Source organism: Podarcis vaucheri (genome assembly GCF_965113315.1).
Source record: "Podarcis vaucheri genome assembly, chromosome: 3".
Lineage (NCBI taxonomy): Eukaryota > Metazoa > Chordata > Lepidosauria > Squamata > Lacertidae > Podarcis > Podarcis vaucheri.
This window is the reverse complement of record NC_138761.1, coordinates 6215872-6234318: the sequence shown is the minus strand read 5'-3', so window position 1 is coordinate 6234318 and position 18447 is coordinate 6215872. Positions and strand designations below refer to the sequence as shown.

General features: G+C 47.7%; 2 protein-coding genes across 4 annotated transcripts in view; both read right to left on the bottom strand.

Moving 5' to 3' along the window:
- The window catches only part of MTMR9 (myotubularin related protein 9), a 28308-nt gene extending 12014 nt beyond the window's left edge, over positions 1–16294 (bottom strand). Inside the window, exons 1-6 of one of the 3 annotated variants that reach the window (XM_082217646.1) lie at positions 16225–16294; positions 14263–14627; positions 7039–7147; positions 5263–5388; positions 3028–3201; positions 2375–2592 (exon numbers count right to left, since the gene is read on the bottom strand). In XM_082217646.1, coding sequence (XP_082073772.1) covers positions 2375–2592; positions 3028–3201; positions 5263–5388; positions 7039–7147; positions 14263–14447 — 812 coding nt within the window. In that variant the 5' untranslated portion in view covers positions 14448–14627; positions 16225–16294. Of the gene's footprint in view, positions 1–2374; positions 2593–3027; positions 3202–5262; positions 5389–7038; positions 7148–14262; positions 14628–15582; positions 15987–16026; positions 16128–16224 lie in introns of those variants that run through there. The other 2 variants (XM_082217645.1, XM_082217644.1) reach the window with 2 other exon arrangements.
- LOC309529522 (L-threonine 3-dehydrogenase, mitochondrial-like) overlaps positions 1–18447 on the bottom strand; it is a 444872-nt gene that overhangs the window by 55255 nt on the left and 371170 nt on the right. The gene's annotated exons all lie outside the window — the stretch shown is intronic.

Sequence of the window (18447 nt, the reverse complement as noted above, 5' to 3'; positions counted from 1 at the left end):
CGGCTGCCAGCAATCCAAACACAAAAGAGGATAATTCTCTCCCCTCTACACACACACTTGAGGAAACTTATCGGGGATAGTTCCTTTCTTTAAATAGAAAAGAAAATGTTGCAATTAAGAATGGGCAATCTTTTTAAAAAGATATAAACCAAGAATTGCGTAATTTCTATATGCACCCAAAATTTTATTAATTTTGCATTAGTTTTGTTTTATATTTTTCCTTCCTGTTTTTAATTTGCAAAACTGGTTTTTAAAATGCCCTCACTCATCTTCTCCAAGAGTGAAACTGCATCTCTGCACAAAATGTGATTTTATTTAGAAATAATTTTATCTTCTATACTTTTAGAAATATTATTACTTCACAAGTGAAGAACCTGGCATCAACTTTTCAGAATCTAAAAATTCCTGCTGGGAGGCTAAGGGCAGTGTTTGCAAACAAAAAATATACAGAAATAACCAGATCTGCAGTGCTAGATTAACTCTTCCAAAATCAACCGAAACAAAACTAGTACAGTCAAACCTTGGCTGTTGAACGTAATCCGTTCCGGAAGACCATTTGACTTCCGAAACATTCAACAACTGAGGTGTGGCTTCCGATTGGTTGCAAGAGCTTCTTGCACTCAAGCAAAAGCTGTGTTGGACGTTCGAGTTCCAAGGAACATTCGAAAACCGGAGCAATTACTTCCGGGTTTTCGGCGTTCGGGAACCAAAATGTCTGAAAACAGAGCTGTTCGAGGACCAAGGTTTGACTGTATGAGGGGTTTTTTACATAAGCCAGTCATTCTCAAGCCCGTGCAAAAATATTCATATTTCTTGGGGCCATGGGAATCCAGTAATGAAGAGGCCCCTGTTACTTTCTATTTTGTGCAGAGCTTCCCTCAACCACTATCTGAAACCCTGCAAAAGCATCCTCTGGTTCTAAGGACTGGAAGCTTGATTTAAGCAAAAACGAGAGCCCAAATTCTCAGTGTGCCATACTAACAAAGTGGGTTTTGTTTCTGTTTTTTTTTTTTTTAAAAAAATACAATTCCACACCACAGTGCAATCAGGCAATGTACAATCAGGCAGCTGAAGTTGCCTAGACACCACACTGCCTGTCAATTTACAAAAATTTGAAGCCAGTCAAATAAGAGACATCAGACGCAATCCTTTGGGAAGGAGGTTCACATGGAATGCTGCCATGATTCTTTTGGTGCCCAGTGGATCTGAACTTTCAGATTTTGTACTCTCAGCTACCTCGAACAGAGAAATAAATGTGTTTGCGATATCATCACAGGCTGCTTTACGAACTCGGTAGACCAGAGACAACCCACTCTAGTTGAGTTCACTGGCCCTGTGCAAGCATTGGACTGTAAAATATCCCACCTTAAAATTTTGCTACCCCAGCCTTTCTCCAAAGAGCTCAAAGTGGAGTGCACACATACACCACCTTTGAATCTCCTTAAGCCTCATGCAGTGATTCTAAAGGCAGGCATAGGCAAACTCGGCCCTCCAGATGATTTAGGACTACAACTCCCATGATCCCTAGCTAACAGGACCGGTGGTCAGGGATGATGGGAATTGTAGTCCCAAAACATCTGGAGGCCCAAGTTTGCCTATGCCTGTTCTAAGGGATGCGGGTGGTGCTGTGTCTAAACCACTGAGCCTCTTGGGCTTGCCGATCAGAAGGTGGGCGGTTCGAATCCCCACAACGGGGTGAGCTCTGTCCCAGCTCCTGCCAACCTAGCAATTTAAAAGCACACCAGTGCAAGTAGATAAATAGGTAAATAGCGGGAAGGTAAATGGCATTTCCGTGCGCTCTGGTTTTTGTCATGGTGTTCCATTGCGCCAGAAGCGGTACAGTCCTGCTGGCCACATGACCCGGAAAGCTATCTGTGGTCAAACGCCGGCTCCCTCAGCCTGAAAGCGAGATGAGCGCCGCAACCCCATAGTCACCTTTGACTGGACTTAACCATCCAGGCATCCTTTACCTTTAGCTTTAACCTGCAGTGATTCTGCAATGGGCTCCAGGTCTGTAGGAGAATTTCTCCTGCAAGTTCCAAAGAAATCAGAAGCCATATCTGTGGTAACTCAGAGCAGGACTTTCTGTGTGGAATAGCATTCCTGTTGAGATACAGCACACACCCACTGTCTGCATTTTCTGGAAATGACTAGAGACATTTTTGTTCCAACAGGCCTTCCAAGAAGGCAAGTTCCCATAAGAGATATCTGAGTAGATACAGATATCTGTGAGGGGAGGATGCTTGAACTAGATAAACCATTGACCTGATTCTTATGTTTACCATCTGGGAGGCCACAGGCTCCCCACCCCTGTCTTAGAGCTTAGCAACAACCTCACAAGGTCCTTCATACCACGCCTCACTCATCAACCCACCTCTCAATGGACTTGTGGATCCTTCGCCACTGGGGATAGTGGGCTTCCTGCTCAAAGCCTCCCCCTTTGGCCCGGGCTTGCTGAGCGACGCTCAGAGAGCGTGTGTCAATGATGTAGCCCCGCTTGCCGGCTCTCAGCGTGGCGTTGATCAGCTTCTCGTCCTCCTTGCAGCGCCTCCCATTGGTACCGGTGAGCGGCTGGCTGCTGCGCATCATCACCTAGGAAGGGCAAATGGTTTCTAGTGAGCAGGCCACGCCTCAGCTGAGTCTTCCACTGGCCCACAGATCTGACACCTCACTTGAAGAAGAACGTCCGCTTGGCCCAAAGCCAAAATGGGTGTCAGGAATCCTTGGCATGGGAAAGCAAGGATTTCCATTTACCTTGCCAACCCAACTGCTTGGCAGAAGTTATTTTGCAAACGTGCGCCCCATCTCCCCTGAACACAAAGGTAGCGGGATGAAAGTTGGCATGCACACTCAGGGCGCAATTTTAGGTCAAAATGCCAAAAATGTAGCGCAACCTACGCACTCGTTTTCAAAGGGATGGGGAAGGAGGATTTAATATTTGCCCTCAAGGTCAAGATCTGAGAATGTGCACATCCAGGAAACAAGTATATGTTTGCAGTTGAAACTCAACCACCTCGACCAACTCACCATCCCATTTTTCTTATGGTAATAGCTGAGGACCGGGAAGCGCCCACCGTGGCGGAAGGTGGAAACTTTCCAGAGGGATTCGTCGTCAATCGATTTGGGGACAGTGACGATGGGCGGGTAAGAGGGGCAGACGGAGAAATCTTTGTTGATGTAGCTCAACCGCCATTCGTTTGTCTGGAGGGGAGAAAAACCATGGTTAACTCAACTTCCGGGGTGGCGCCATCGGCAATGGCGGACTGAACTGGAGGGACTAGCTCTGCGTGAAACGGGTCTTTTCCGCTACGGCGAAGCGGGGACCCAGCTAAAAATCACAGGCGGATGAAGCCTGTGACCATGGGACTCGGCGGGCACCCTTAGCGCCCCCCAACCCGCAAAGGAACCCACTAATGGGCTCCGAAGTGAAGAGGGGGAAATGGCGTGGTGCTGTGAGTCAACTGCTATTTCCGTGGAGCGAAGCCGCACAGCCGTTGCCGGAGAGCCCACCCAGGAATTAGATCAGGAGTGTGTCCTGACAGAGCAGATGAGAGAAGAGGATGTTGCTGAATCTTGGGTGCCAGAGATGGAGGGAGCTGCGGCCTTGCAGGAACAAGAGCTTTTGGATTTGACAAATGAACTTGGAAAAAGCCAGATTTGGAAAGATAAAGTTTGGATTGGTCTGGAAATGGGGGGTTGGATAGACCCCCCGATGCAAGGATGTTTGGACTTTCCGAGTCTGGCAATGGGCTGTGAGATGTTTGGAGCTGTGGGGGCTCTCAATTTCGGAGGGATTCTGAAACATCTTCTTAAATACCACATGGAATTGAGTCTGGACTATGGAAAAGGGGCTGATTTGTTGAAAAGGGTCAAAAACATCACCAAGCTGGAGTTCCCACGAGTGAAAGGAGAATATGAAGAAGAGCTGTGGAAGGGACATGGAAGAGATTTAAGGGCCTCGGATATAAGGTTGCCAGGTTAATGCGCTAGATCGATGGGATAAAAAGGACTGACAAAACCCGGGACCAGGAGGAAGGGATGCTGGATGAAGACTGGATTGTTTTTATTTCTCTTTTTATTATCAGGATTGTTTTATAAAATTGATGAATGTTAGAAAAATGTTGGAACAAAATTATTTGGCTCTAGTAAAAATGTTTAAAGAATTAGGTAAGAATATTATAGTTGTGAGAAGTCGGTAAAAATAAGATTTAAGTTTTAAGTTTTTAAGGTTCTCTATAAGATAAGATGAAAATAGATTAAGGTAACGTAATGACAGAATACTATGAAATATGGAAAGGATTTGCTGCATAATTATTAACCAGGATACAAAAAAAGGGAGGAGGTCAAAGAAAGAAGGTAATGAGAGTTGAGGATTTGAGAATGATGGATTTATTTTTGTTTGTTTGTGGTGTATTTTTGTTTTTTGAATTTGTATTGTTTGAGGTGGTTTGCTTTTTCTTAGTTTTTTCTATTTTCTTTTTCTGCTTTGTTTTTTCTTTGTAATTTCAAGAATTTTCAATAAATATCATATTAAAAAAGAAAAGAAAAAGAAAAGTCATGGTTAACTAAGGGTGAAGGTAATGTAATGGGATTTCCAGAGGTTGGGGATCAGAAATAATAGTAAACTACTGTGGCTTTAAGCCATCAGATTTCAGGAGCAGACAAAAGTCCCCAAGGATGCTCAGCCGGCTAAGAGCAGCCTCTTTGCAACACGGTTTTCCTGACTCATTTTTCCTCCTAATCGTGCACATACCCACCCACTTAGCTGCCTCTTCAAGAGACATCTTGTCGATTGGCCTTCCCCGCCTCTCAGCGCTGCTACATAATTTAGCACCCTACAAGGCAGCCACTTTACAGAGCTTTAAACAAAGCTGGTGTGTAAAATCAGACACACACGGGCAGGGAGGAGACTGGCAGATTCTGCAATCCCGCAAGTGCAGAGGTCAATGCCAAACACAAGCTGTATTTATTTAATCCAGGGCTGGGGAAGCTTTTCCAGCCTGAGGGCGCGAGAAGTCTTACAAGGCTGCAACAAAAAACACTGTACCAGAAGGGGAGACGGGGTGGGGTTTTCACTCTGCACCTCATGAGCTGAATGGTCTTCCCCAGGGTTGTTTGGAAGTGATTTCCCCTCCAAATTGTACTGCTCATTCCGTGGAGAACCACATCCCCTCCCCATTCCCACTACAAGTTCCCATTTTATGCAAGTTCCCTCTCCCTAAGCGCAGCAGGAGAGGCATTGCTCCAAGAACAGGGACTTACAACTGAACTGAGAAGCTCAAATTCCCGTTCCGGCAAGAAGGAGTGCCAGCCATCCTCGATGACTTCAAACATGGGCCGGTAAAAGAAAGGATACATCAGGGTGATGGAATCCAAGGTGGACAGTGCCTGCGGGACAGAAAACACAGATATGCAGAGACATAATTTTATTGAACGATCCTGAAGGTTCAGTGGGTCTCGGCCCCTTAGAAGCATTTTGCTTCCACAGCAGCTGTTTATTATTTATTTAAAGCATCTGTACGACGCTCTTTGGCCAAAAAGGCTCCCAGACACATACAATCACATAAAACAAGACTGGTGGGTGTCTGCTTAAAGGCAAAGGGACCCCTGACTGTTAGGTCCAGTCGTGGCTGACTCTGGGGTTGTGGCGCTCATCTCGCTTTATTGGCCGAGAGAGCCGGCATACAGCTTCCGGGTCAGGTGGCCAGCATGACTAAGCCGCTTCTGGCGAACCAGAGCAGCGCACGGAAACGCCGTTTACCTTCCCGCTGGAGCGGTACCTATTTATCTACTTGCACTTTGATGTGCTTTTGAACTGCTAGGTTGGCAAGAGCTGGGACCAAGCAACGGGAGCTCACCCCGTCGCGGGGATCTGAACTGCTGACCTTCTGATGGCAAGTCCTAGGCTCTGTGGTTTAATCCACGTCGGCTTACAAGCAGAGAAAAAGCATGGCACACAAGGGGAAAGGGCCAAGGAGGGAAGAGGAAAACCAGAATAAAAACTCGGGCATTATTTCTAAACAGTTGTTCTTATAATGACTAGGGGAAGGAGCTGCACAGCGAAGCTGGGCTTTTGGCAAAGGGGTAAGCTCGGCTTCCCATCTCTCCCCCTAAGGCAATCTGCTGGAATGGCTGCGGGGATGGGAGGCCTGATGAACTGGCTACATGCAGGCTATCCCAGTACATGGTGCACAGGGTACAGGAAAGAACAGGTCTGCCCTTTGCCACTTTTCTTTTGCTTGGTTACTAGAAGTGCCTACCATATCCTAGTTATGGACACCACATCACCTTACAATATCCTGCATTCAGAATGTCACAGAGAAATGTAGAGCTGGGAGTGGTGCAGCCATCACGAGTAGGAGGTGCACAGAGAATGAAGCTGCACCTTAGAGCAGCCCAGTCTGAATAATGGGGATTACGGGAGGTGTGTTATGTCCTGAACACTTATGAAGCCCTCCTCCTCCTCCTTGAGTTTCTTTGCCCAGCCAGACTGACTTTTCCTCTTGCCTTTCTGATGGTTCGCCGTTTATCAACATTCCAGTGATGACAGCTTTCCCCTTAGAGCAGTCTTTCTCAACCTGTGGGTCCCCAGATGTTGATGAACTACAACTCCCATCACCCCTAGCTAGCAAGGCCAGAGCTCAGGGATGATGGGAGTTGTAGTCCAACAACATCGGGGGACCTACAGGTTGAGAACTGCTGCCTTAGAGGAATGTTCGCAAACATTCCATGACATCACAGCAGCTCAGCCAATGACTAAGGCTGCAGGTGAGAGTGAGGTTTCGGCCCATCAGAGCTACCCTTCGAGATGGGGGACTATATCTGTGAATATGGAATGAGATGATCCCCGCGTTTTGATAAGCAAACAGAACATCTCCCAACTCTTCAGATATATGCTATTTTTACACAAACATCCTTGCACTTTTATTTCTTGATTCCCACTGTTCTTATGGAACTGAGCACCACCTTAGCCTCTGACTCCTGAAAAACCGGGTCAGGTTTTTGCCATGTTCTCTCAACTTCTGCGGATCAGCTTACCTCAATGGAGCCAGCTATGTTCAAAGACTCCTCCATGCCGGGGATGTCAAGCTGGATAATCCGCAGGTCTTTGCATTTGATGATGATGGTGCCGATGGTGCCAACAAAACTGCAGCAACACAAAAGGCAGGTGCGTTTAAGAGGAGGATGCAAGGATGCTCTGCAAGCCTGCAAAGGCAGCCGCTTACAGCGAACCCGCTGCATTCAACAGCAAGCAGCGCAACCAACAAGAGATTATAACCCATCACAATGTAGCTGCTAACACGCCCTTCATTTAATGCGCAGAAGTAGCTGGTTTGAAAAATGGTAAGAACAGAACTGCAAGTGATCTTAGCAAGGGGTGGGATGTGATTCGTAAAGGAGAATTGTCAAGTGGGAAGGGGGTTGCTTAGCTTTCCCCACACCTGCTGGTTCGCTCCTGCAAGTATTCCAACCACCACTGCCCAAAACATTAAACATTCTGTAACCTGCTTAGAGGTTTTTACAATTAAGTGGTATGCAAATAAATAAATATGAAGCTCCATCCTTCGCCTCTGCAGAGCCTGCCTACGTGTCTCTTTGGTTCCTTCACTTACCTAAGACATAGATTTCCCTCCCAAACCATGAGGGCTAGGAGCTTGGTATTATAATTTGACGGTGGTGCAGAAAGGAGAGAGACTGCAGTGACACAGGACTCTGCAGGACATGCACAGAAGAGCCCTTGCTTATATAGAAAACTGGAATGAGGAGGACTCCGATCCCGTCAGTGTGAAGCATTAGAAGCAGAGAAAGTGAAGTAGGCTTAAAAAGAGGAAAGCGGATCACAGTTGTGATCAGGTTAAGCTCAATCAAGCAACCAGCAAGGATTAGGGAGAGTCAGACATGCAGGGCCAGACATAAAAGATCAGGGTTTCCATGGCGAGGGACTGCTAAGTCATTGGCGCAGACGCACCAAATTAGCAGGAGTGGATGAGGTCAGCCAGGGATTTGCGGGTTACATTATGCACTGTCAGGTCTAAGCAATCCTTTGGTCTAATGCAAGGATTCTTAAAACTTTTGACCCTATCCTGCATGTAGCACACATGCTTCCTCAATAGGAAACAGTTTCCCCACTCAGGAGGATGCTGCTCAGTGTCATCTGCCTAATATGAAGAAGGTCCTGGGTATCTCCACGTAAGGCCTTCCTGAAACCCTGGAGAGCTGCTACCAGCCAGTGTGGACAATATTGAGCTAAATGGGCCAAAGCTTCAATTCAGTAAAAGGCAGCGTTCTCCCTTCCTGCAAACAGCTGAGCCTCTCTCTGTTGCTTCAGACATCTTATCAGGGAGGAAACCTGATAACAAGGGGAGTGTTGTGTTTACACTGGCAGTTTTTTGCTTATTTCCTGCAGAACACGTGTTAATACTACAAAACCCAGCAACGATTTACTGATGTTCTAGCCAAGCTTGAGTAACAGGAAGGGTGTTTGTCTTCCACCTCATTCCAGTTATTTACCCAGAGGCAACTAAGACAGGTACACAAAGTGACATCTGTAGCCGCTGAACAGTTTGGGGGGAGGGGAGCGGAATTGGAAGGGACCACGAGGGTCATCTAATCCAACCCCTTGTAAGGCAGGAATCTTTTTGTCTCAAACCTACAACCCTGAGATTAAGAGTCTTGTGATCTAATTAATAAAAATACAAAATACAAAAGAGACACCCATGGCAGGGACCTGGTTATCCAGCTGGGAATGCCTATTGGAACAAATACGTCTTCTGTGGTTTCCAGAAGGTTCAGACAGCAAGCGCCTGTCGTATCTCAGCAGGAATGCTCTTCCACAGGGGCCCATGGGAGGTGTATTCCAGTTACCTTATGACTTTTACAGCATGCATTTTGATTTACTGAAAACTGCTGTCTTTGGGGAGGTGTGAGAAGGAAACGCAACGAGTGGTACATAAATAATGTTCTTTTTAAAACCTTTTCTAGGGAAATACGTACAGTTCAAACCCAGGCCACATCCTCAAAACACACTGCTCCCCTCCCAGGACTACAATTGCCACAGTGGGAATCCCTCTTCCCAGGGAACGCTGGGAATGTAACTCTGTGATGGGGATAAAGGGGTCCCTGAACAACTCTTGGCAACCTGAACAAACTACAGCTCCCAGAGTTCTTTGGGGGAAGCTGTGACTGTTTATAAAGTGGAATTGCGGCATTTTAAATGTACAATGTGGATGCAGCCTCTGTATAAGGGACACAGGAAGCTGCCTTATACAGAGTCAAGCCATTGGTCAGTGTGGTCTACTCTGACCAGCAGCAGCTCTCCAGGGTCTCAGATGGAGATCATTTCCCAGCCCAAAGTGGAGATGCCGGAGATTAAACCAGCATAAGCAAACTCAGCCCTCCAGATGTTTTGGGACTACAACTCCCATCACCCCTAGCTAACAGGACCAGTGGTCAGGGATGATGGGGGTTATAGTCCCAAAACATCTGGAGGGCCAAATTTGCCTAAGCCTTGATTAAACCTTCTGAATGGGGTAACTGTGCCCCCTGAAGGACCAGGTGCGCAGCCTGGGAGTCATTTTGGACTCACAGCTGTCCATGGAGGCACAGGTCAAATCTGTGTCCAGGGCAGCTGTTTACCAGCTCCATCTGGTACGCAGGCTGAGACTCTATCTGCTTGCGGACTGCCTCGCCAGAGTGGTGCATGCTCTGGTTATCTCCCGCTTGAACTACTGCAATGCACTCTAGGTGGGGCTACCTTTGAAGGTGACCTGGAAACTACAACTAATCCAGAATGTGGCAGCTACACTGGTGACTGGGAGTGGCCGCAGAGACCACATAACACCGGTCCTGAAAGACCTACATTGGCTCCCAGTACGTTTCCGAGCACAATTCAAAGTGTTGGTGCTGACCTTCAAAGCCCTAAACGGCCTCGGTCCAGTATATCTGAAGGAGCGTTTCCACCCCCATCGTTCTACCCGGACACTGAGGTCCAGCACCGAGGGCCTTCTGGCGGTTCCCTCACTGCGAGAAGTGAGGTTACAGGGAACCAGGCAGAGGGCCTTCTCGGTAGTGGCGCCTTCCCTGTGGAACGCCCTCCCTCCAGATGTCAAAGAGAACAACAACTACCAGACTTTTAGAAGACATCTGAAGGCAGCCCTGTTTAGGGAAGCTTTTAATGTTTGATGTATTATGGTATTTTAATATTTTTTTGGATGCCGCCCAGAGTGGCTGGGGAAGCCCAGCCAGATGGGCGGGGTGTAAATAATAATAATAATAATAATTATTATTATTATGAATGCAGAGCAGATGCACTACTCCCTGAGCTACTTCCCCTCTCTGCCTTCAGCCAGGCCACACAACTCCACAGAAGTGACAAGCCAGCCACTATGGGATGTTAACGCCCTTCCAAGTAATCCTGTGAACTGCCAAACGGCCCTGGTAATATTTTTAAATAGATCAACCAGCCACTGCTGCCCTTACAAGGAGAGACTCCGCTGCGCCAGTTCCCCATTTACTCGCATTCAAGGAAATTGCAAAAGAGCCTGGCAGGAGGGCAAGCAGGTTAATTGTCCCATTTCAACCCTGTTCCAAACTGCTTGCTGCTCTTTAGTTTGGAAGAAAGGAACGCGTGCCAGAGAGTAGGATGCGAGAACAAAAATGAAGGCTCCGCAGATTGCAGCTCGTCTTTCTCTACCAGGCTACCGGGAGAAAAGCAACGCCGAACCCTTGCGAGCAAATTGCCTCTTACTCGCTCGGGATTTTGAAAACGGCAGGGGAGAAGTCATGGAGACAAAGGCGGAGGAGGGACCCAAACCGTATAAACTTCAATGCCTTTCCCAAAGTATGGTCCCACCCACCTGCATCTAGCTTACAGCCTCATTCTGAGTAGCAGTGGGCTCAGGACAAACAAAAGGAAGGTAGTTCTTCTGCAAAATTACCTTACGGCAGGGGTTGCTAATGTGGTGGCCGTGGGTGCAATGATACCTCTTGCAGGCTTCTCCTGATGCCCACAAAGCCTCTGACCTCCCCCCGGCACTGCCACTTGCCGCCCCTCTTGGCCATGAGATGGTGAGGGGTGGTCACCCTTGCCTCCTCTGGAAAGTCCCTACAGTTGAACTAGGAAGTTGGAAGATTGACGCTCTTCCCCACTTCCTCTTAGGCGCTTCTCAAGGCTCAGATTAATTCTACTTGATCCGACTTTTAGCCAGATCCCTTGGAAAGTGAAGTGTGTCCACACGCACGTTCTGTCTGTCTCTCCTTTGGGGGTGGGAATTAATCTGAGGCAGGGGAAGAATTAAGCTACAAGAAGTATGGTGCCTAAGGCACCCACTTAAAAATCCAAAGGCGCTCACTTAAAAATCCCAATGTGCCCACGAGCCTTACGGAAACGGTGTTTGAAAGAAAGATCAAGCACATTCATGGAGGTCAATTAGGTCTCCTTGTGCCTACAAGTTAAGGGAGCTAAGTAGAGCCTCCATGCTCACGGGCAGTATACCACGAAATAACAGGAGTGGGGCAATGCAAATAGACAGGCCCACTGCCTTCAAGCCCTACTTGTGGGCTCCCTGTGGGCAATTGGCCAGCTGCTCCAGGAAGCAAGTTGCTGAACTAGATGTGCCTTGTAGTCTGACCCAGCAGTTTAGATATGATGATTAATCCCCAGAGGCCTGCCCTCCAGGGTGCAAATATAAAAACTGACAGCCATAAAGCAAAATTCAGTTTAGTATGAGCAGACCTTTCCCTTGTTTAAAGGCAGAGGTTGAGTCTTTCTCAGAATCGTGAACTGTAGCAGAGGTGGGGCACCTGTGGCCTTCCAGACAACAATGCAGGGCTACAATTCCCATCGGCCGTGCTGGCTGGGGCAGATGGGAGTTGGGAGTCCAACAACATCTGAAGGGTGGCAGCTTCCCCACTCCTAACCAGCAGGAAAAGTCAAAAGGATAAAACCGATCCTTAGCTAATCTGACTAGGGCAAAAGTTCTTCCTGACCACAACTGGAAAAAAAAATCCAGTTCTGAGGCATATGCGTTGGCAGGGCAGGGCATCCGCCCACTCAGTTAAGGGAAATATTACAAGCATGCCAAGTCATGCCATCAATCATTCTTGCAGAAGGGCTGCAGCTCAGTGGTAGTGCATCTGTTCTGCACACAGAATGTGCCAGCCTCAATCCCTGGCATCTTGATAGGGCTGAAAGGCTGCCCTTTCAAAATCCAGGAGAGCCACTGCCCGTCAACGTACATAATACGTTGGACCAGTGGTCCGACTCTGTACTAGACAGCTTTCTATGTTCCTTACGCCAGGATAGCTCAGTTGGTTAGAGCATGGTTCTGATAATGCCAAGGTCACAGGTTCGATCCCCATACAGGACATATTCCTGTATTGCTAGGGGTTAGATAAGATGAGTTTTCCCAGTAGTGATGTATGGAAGTGAGAGCTGGACCATAAAGAAAGCTCATCGCCGAATAATTGATGCTTTTGAATTATGGTGCTGGAGGAGACTCTTGAGAGTCCCATGGACTACAAGAAGATCAAACCTCTCCATTCTCAAGAAAATCAGCCCTGAGTGTTCACTGGAAGGACAGATCCTGAAGCTGAGGCTCCAATACTCTGGCCACCTCAGAAGAAGAGAAGACTCCCTGGAAAAGACCCTGATGTTGGGAAAGATGGCGGGCATAAGGAGAAGGGGACGACAGAGGACGAGATGGTGGGACAGTGTTCTCGAAACTACCAGCATGAGTGTGACCAAACTGGGGGAGGCAGTGGAAGACAGGAGTGCCTGGCGTGCTCTGGTCCATGGGGTCACAAAGAGTCGGACATGACTAAATGACTAAACAACAACAACAAAGATGAGATGATCCCCTATAATTCTATGATTCCATCCTTGGTTAAGACCCCGCACAAAACCAGGCATGTTTACACCCACGTTCATTTCCATGGGATAGCACGACACTGGCATGTAGCCACTGTCGCTGTCCAATAAGATCTGTACATTCCTTATGTCTAAATGTCAGCTCAGTAATACTTAGGTGGTCAGCCCCGGCAACCCCTCCTCTCTCAGTAAAATGGAGAATAATTAAACTGGGTTGTTTGGAATGGTGTTGAGTACATAGATACATTTCTTCAGTGTTCTGTAAAAAATGATTATCCCAGCAAACAGTGTTGAAGGCAACAGAAAAAGAAAATATACATAATAGGGGGGGGGACAAGGCAGGCTGGAACACACTAATAAAACTTTACAGTGGCCATAAAAAACAGCTTATGAGACTGGAGACCTGTCTGAATAATCGAACCAGCAGAAGGTAATTATAGAGCAGAAATTGGCTAGTGAGATGATGGGCTCACCTTCACTAGAGGTCCCTAAGCAGTGGCTGGACAGCCTTCTGCCTAGGACAGTCTAGCCCTAGAATTCCTGCAAAAAGGAGGAATGCCTGCAGGAACCCTAAAAAACTGATTCTATGAGGAGTTGGCAAGCTGCAGGTTGGCTGCTGTGAGAACAGGGGGCCTTTAGCCTGATCCAGTGGGGCTCTTACGTTCTTAAGAAGATCCAGAACTTGAGAGGAACCGCTGAGAAGGCCCTTTTTTGTCTTGAGTTCCAGCCAAACAAGCTACAGATGATGGCAGGACAGGAGGACAGCATCTCCCAAATATAATAATAATAATAACAACAATATTAATAATAATAATTTATTTATACCCTGCCCATCTGGCTGAGTTTCCCCAGCCACTCTGGGCAGCTCCCAATTGAATGTTAAAAACAATAGAGCATTAAATATTAAGAAATTCCCTAAACAGGGCTGCCTTCAGATGTCTTTTAAAGATAAGATAGCTGCTTATTTCCTTCACATCTGAAGGGAGGGCGTTCCACAGGGCGGGAGCCACTACCGAGAAGGCTCTCTGTCTGGTTCCCTGTAACCTCACTTCTCTCAAAAGTCAGGCAGTATGGAATGGGGTCACCTGGGGGCAGTTTATGTAGGGCTTTGTGGGACAAACTCATAAGGACATAAGAAGAACTTGCTGCTGGATCAGGCCAATGGCCCATTAAGTCCAGCATCCTGTTCTCGCAGTGGCCAACCAGATGCCTTTGGGAAGCATACAATAATGACCTGAGTGTATATGTGCTTTCCTTGCCCACCATGCTGTCTCCAAATGCTTTTTTCTTACAAATTCAAATGTTGAATGAAAATTACATGTTTCTTCTGCAGTACGCAGCTCATTTTCCTCCTCCGTTAACTGCCTGCAACGCAAAGATAAAAGCTCCCTCACCGTTTTTCAATGGAATCAATGTTGGAATGCAGAAGCCACAGTTCCTCAACATTGTCTTGCCGCCGCGAGGAGAAGATGAGGTGATGGCCTGTCAAGCACAGCGTCCCCTCCACTGCCGGGTAGAAGGGGCGGTGAAGGACCACATTGTCGGCCCGTGGCGTCTTGATGAGCTCAGCAAACTCCATGTTTCCCTCAGCTCCAGCACAACGTTCCTGTAAGCAAACCGGTGCCAACTCGAATCTTCCAGCACGATATAACCCAAAATTCTTGGTAGCTTCCACAGGAGGCCACAAGCTTCAAGATCACGGCACTAGCTGAGAGTTAGCGGCCCAGCAGAGGTCATCGCGGCAGGATCCAATTTCTTACTGGTTGGGGGAAGACATGAGAAATCATGAACCATTTCTAGCTTAGAAAAGAATAGCAAATATTAAGGGTGTTTTGAGGAAGGGGCAGGATAACTTACAAGGTATGGGAGAAGTTTTAGGAAAGAGGAAAGCTCTCTGGGGAGTGGGTGGGGAAGATGTCACAAACCAAGGTGCTAATGAAAGGCAGGTATCTGGGGATGTCACAATCACAGCTCTCTCCAGGTGCAAATGTGCAAAAGGATGTAAAGCAGAAGTCTTAACACGTTATTAAGGGCCTTAAGGACTTTTGGAGAGAATTCAAAGGTCTTGCCCTCCCACCCCTGACTAAAATCACAGCACCTGGTATGGTCAGAACACCTCAAACCCACCCACTCGGACCCTCCCATCCACAAACCACCAGAAGTGGATCCATTTCCAGCTCCTAGGCATGGATAACAGGTGCAGAATAACCCACGCTCCCCTAACACAGAAGCCAGGGAAGACCTTGTGTAGAAAAGAGATCCCAATTCAGTGGGGGGGGGGTCTAATTACCTGAGAATGGTTCCCCCCTCCACACATATACCCCACACACCCAGGGGAGGGGGAGGCGGCTGAACTCCCCGCTCCTAACAACAGAAAAGGGTAATCACCTCCCACCTACCCACCCACCACGACTTCAAGATGGGGAGTTAACACCCCACCCACTCCTGCCCAGCTCATGGAATCAGAAATGGGAGCAATTATGACTCTATTGCTATTTATTCAAACTGCACGCCGCCCTTCGCCCGCGACACGCAAAACGAGAACGCCAAAAGTGCAATGAAAACAAACCAATAACCGACCAACCCTACCCCCCCTATAAATCACAGGGCTGTGGGGAGGGGAACCCCCCCCCTATTCTCAGAAGAACTTGTTGAGGTGAGGAAGTGGGGGGGGGGAATGGAGAGAGAGAAAGAATTAAAGAATCAATACCCACCTTTTGGAGAGGGGAAGGAGGTTGGGGGGCTGGGCCCCCAGCTGTCAGAGGGGGGTCTTGGACTCCATAGTGGAGGAATATTTGGGGGGGACTGGCAACAAAAGGCTGTTTTTTAAAATAATAATAATAATAATAATAGTCTGGATGCCACACGCAATATATGCAATATTGTAGAGATAGAGGTATATATATATACACAGCCCGCCTTTCTCCCAGTCTAGGGGGGGGGACCCCTTTTCCTTTGCCCCCAACCAACCCTCCTTCCTTCCTCTGCCTCCCCTATAGAGGCTCCAGGAGACAGGAAGAGCTCCCCGCCGGTACCCGGATGTTGAGGCGGTTGGCCGTTATTTTGGGGAGGGGGAGGGGGAGAGGAAATGAGGAGAGGAGAAATGAGGAGAGGAATAGTGATATTAATAATAACAGCGATAATAATGAAATACACACGAAACAGCCGGGAGGCGGGGCCGGCGCTGCCCGGAGGCGGAGTGGCGGAGGGGGCAGGGCCGCCTCGCCCCCACGGGACGCTCCCCGGCGACCAAGGAGGGGAGGCAACTGAGAAGCGCGGAAGTTGCCTCCGGGTCCTTCGCTTTTCTCCTTCCCCACCTCTCTTCAGTGCGTTTCTCTCTCTCTTTTTGCCCTTACCGGAAATAGGCCGCGGGAGGGAAGGTGCCGGCTGGAAACTCGGCCCCGCAGCGAGGCGGTTCCGGTATCAAATCCTGCTCCGTCATAATCGGGCGAGGCAAGGCGAGGGTTTGCTTTGAATTGGCCGTTGTGCGTGTGAATGTGACTGTGAGTGAATGTGCGTGTATATTGGTGTGGGTGGGTGTAAGATATAAAATATATTATGTGTGTGTGTGTGTGTGTGTGTGTGTGTGTCTCTGTGTGTATATATCTATATCTATATCTATACCTATACCTATACCTATACCTATATATCTATCTATCTATATAGATAGATATAGATATAGATATAGATATATATGTGTGTTTGTGTGTATATATGTGTATATATATATGTGTGTGTGTGTGTGTGTGTGTGGTGTGTGTGTGTGTGTGTGTGTGTGTGTGTGTATATATATATATATATATGCTTTCGTAGATTTTCACGGGTACAGGAATGCAGGTTTTGGTGTCTTCGGGTGTCTTCCCGTGTAAGAGTCGGGGTGTCTGTGCGACGTTTCGACGAGGTCTCACTCGTCATCTTCAGGCTGGTGCTTTCGGCTTCTTGTTACTGGAACAGAGCAGAGTCTGGTGTTTGAGTTCCTATAAATACTGTTGAGGGGTGTGGTGTATAGCCTCCAACGTTCTGGGCAGAGAGGAAGTTCCTAGATTAGTGTGCCTTTTCTTCTTTTGTTCCTTAATTACTTGAGGGATATCTTGGGTGATTTCATGAGTGATATTCTGAATATCACTGGGTGGGTCATTAAGTGTTGATTAGTTGCTAAAGCTTTCGTGTCTTGACCTCTTGAGCTTGTGAAGAGTTTTTCTGAGAAGATGGCTGTGCTGCATTTAGTTGTGCTCTGGCTTGGCTTCGTGTATAGGGGCGAGCTGTAATTTTGTGCCTTGTGCCAGCCAGATCTGTGTAGGGATTGCAGGGGGGTGCAGCATCCGGAGGTGCCACTATAGTTTGGCTACTGGATGGAGTCTGTAGTATGTCTGTGGAGAGGGTCTGGGTTTGGGTCTGGTGTGGTTGATTGGTGACGGCGTTCTGTGTGCCTCTGGTTCTGGTGTCGGTTTTTGTGGGGAGGGCTAATTTCCAGATGTCAGGCAGGCGGGACGTGTCGTCACGCTTGTTCATGTTGTGAGGGTGTTTCTCTATCTCGATGGCTTCCATGATTATTCTCTTGTGGTGATGTTCCATGTTAAAGAGCAATTTGGAATCTGCAAAATTAATTTCGTGTCCTGTTTCTTTCATGAAGCCGAAAGCACCAGCCTGAAGATGACGAGTGAGACCTCGTCGAAACGTCGCCCAGACACCCCGACTCTTACACGGGAAGACACCCGAAGACACCAAAACCTACATTCCTGTACCCGTGAAAATCTACGAAAGCAAATATATATATATATATATATATATATATGCAGGTTTTGGTGTCTTCGGGTGTCTTCCCGTGTAAGAGTCGGGGTGTCTGTGCGACGTTTCGACGAGGTCTCACTCGTCATCTTCAGGCTGGTGCTTTCGGCTTCTTGTTACTGGAACAGAGCAGAGTCTGGTGTTTGAGTTCCTATAAATACTGTTGAGGGGTGTGGTGTATGGCCTCCAACGTTCTGGGCAGAGAGGAAGTTCCTAGATTAGTGTGCCTTTTCTTCTTTTGTTCCTTAATTACTTGAGGGATATCTTGGGTGATTTCATGAGTGATATTCTGAATATCACTGGGTGGGTCATTAAGTGTAGATTAGTTGCTAAAGCTTTCATGTCTTGACCTCTTGAGCTTGTGAAGAGTTTTTCTGAGAAGATGGCTGTGCTGCATTTAGTTGTGCTCTGGCTTGGCTTCGTGTATAGGGGCGAGCTATGGTTTTGTGCCTTGTGCCAGCCAGATCTGTGTAGGGATTGCAGGGGGGTGCAGCATCCGGAGGTGCCACTATAGTTTGGCTACTGGATGGAGTCTGTAATATGTCTGTGGAGAGGGTCTGGGTTTGGGTCTGGTGTGGTTGATTGGTGACGGCGTTCTGTGTGCCTCTGGTTCTGGTGTCGGTTTTTGTGGGGAGGGCTAATTTCCAGATGTCTGGCAGGCGGGACGTGTCGTCATGCTTGTTCATGTTGTGAGGGTGTTTCTCTATCTCGATGGCTTCCATGATTATTCTCTTGTGGTGATGTTCCATGTTAAAGAGCAATTTGGAATCTGCAAAATTAATTTCATGTCC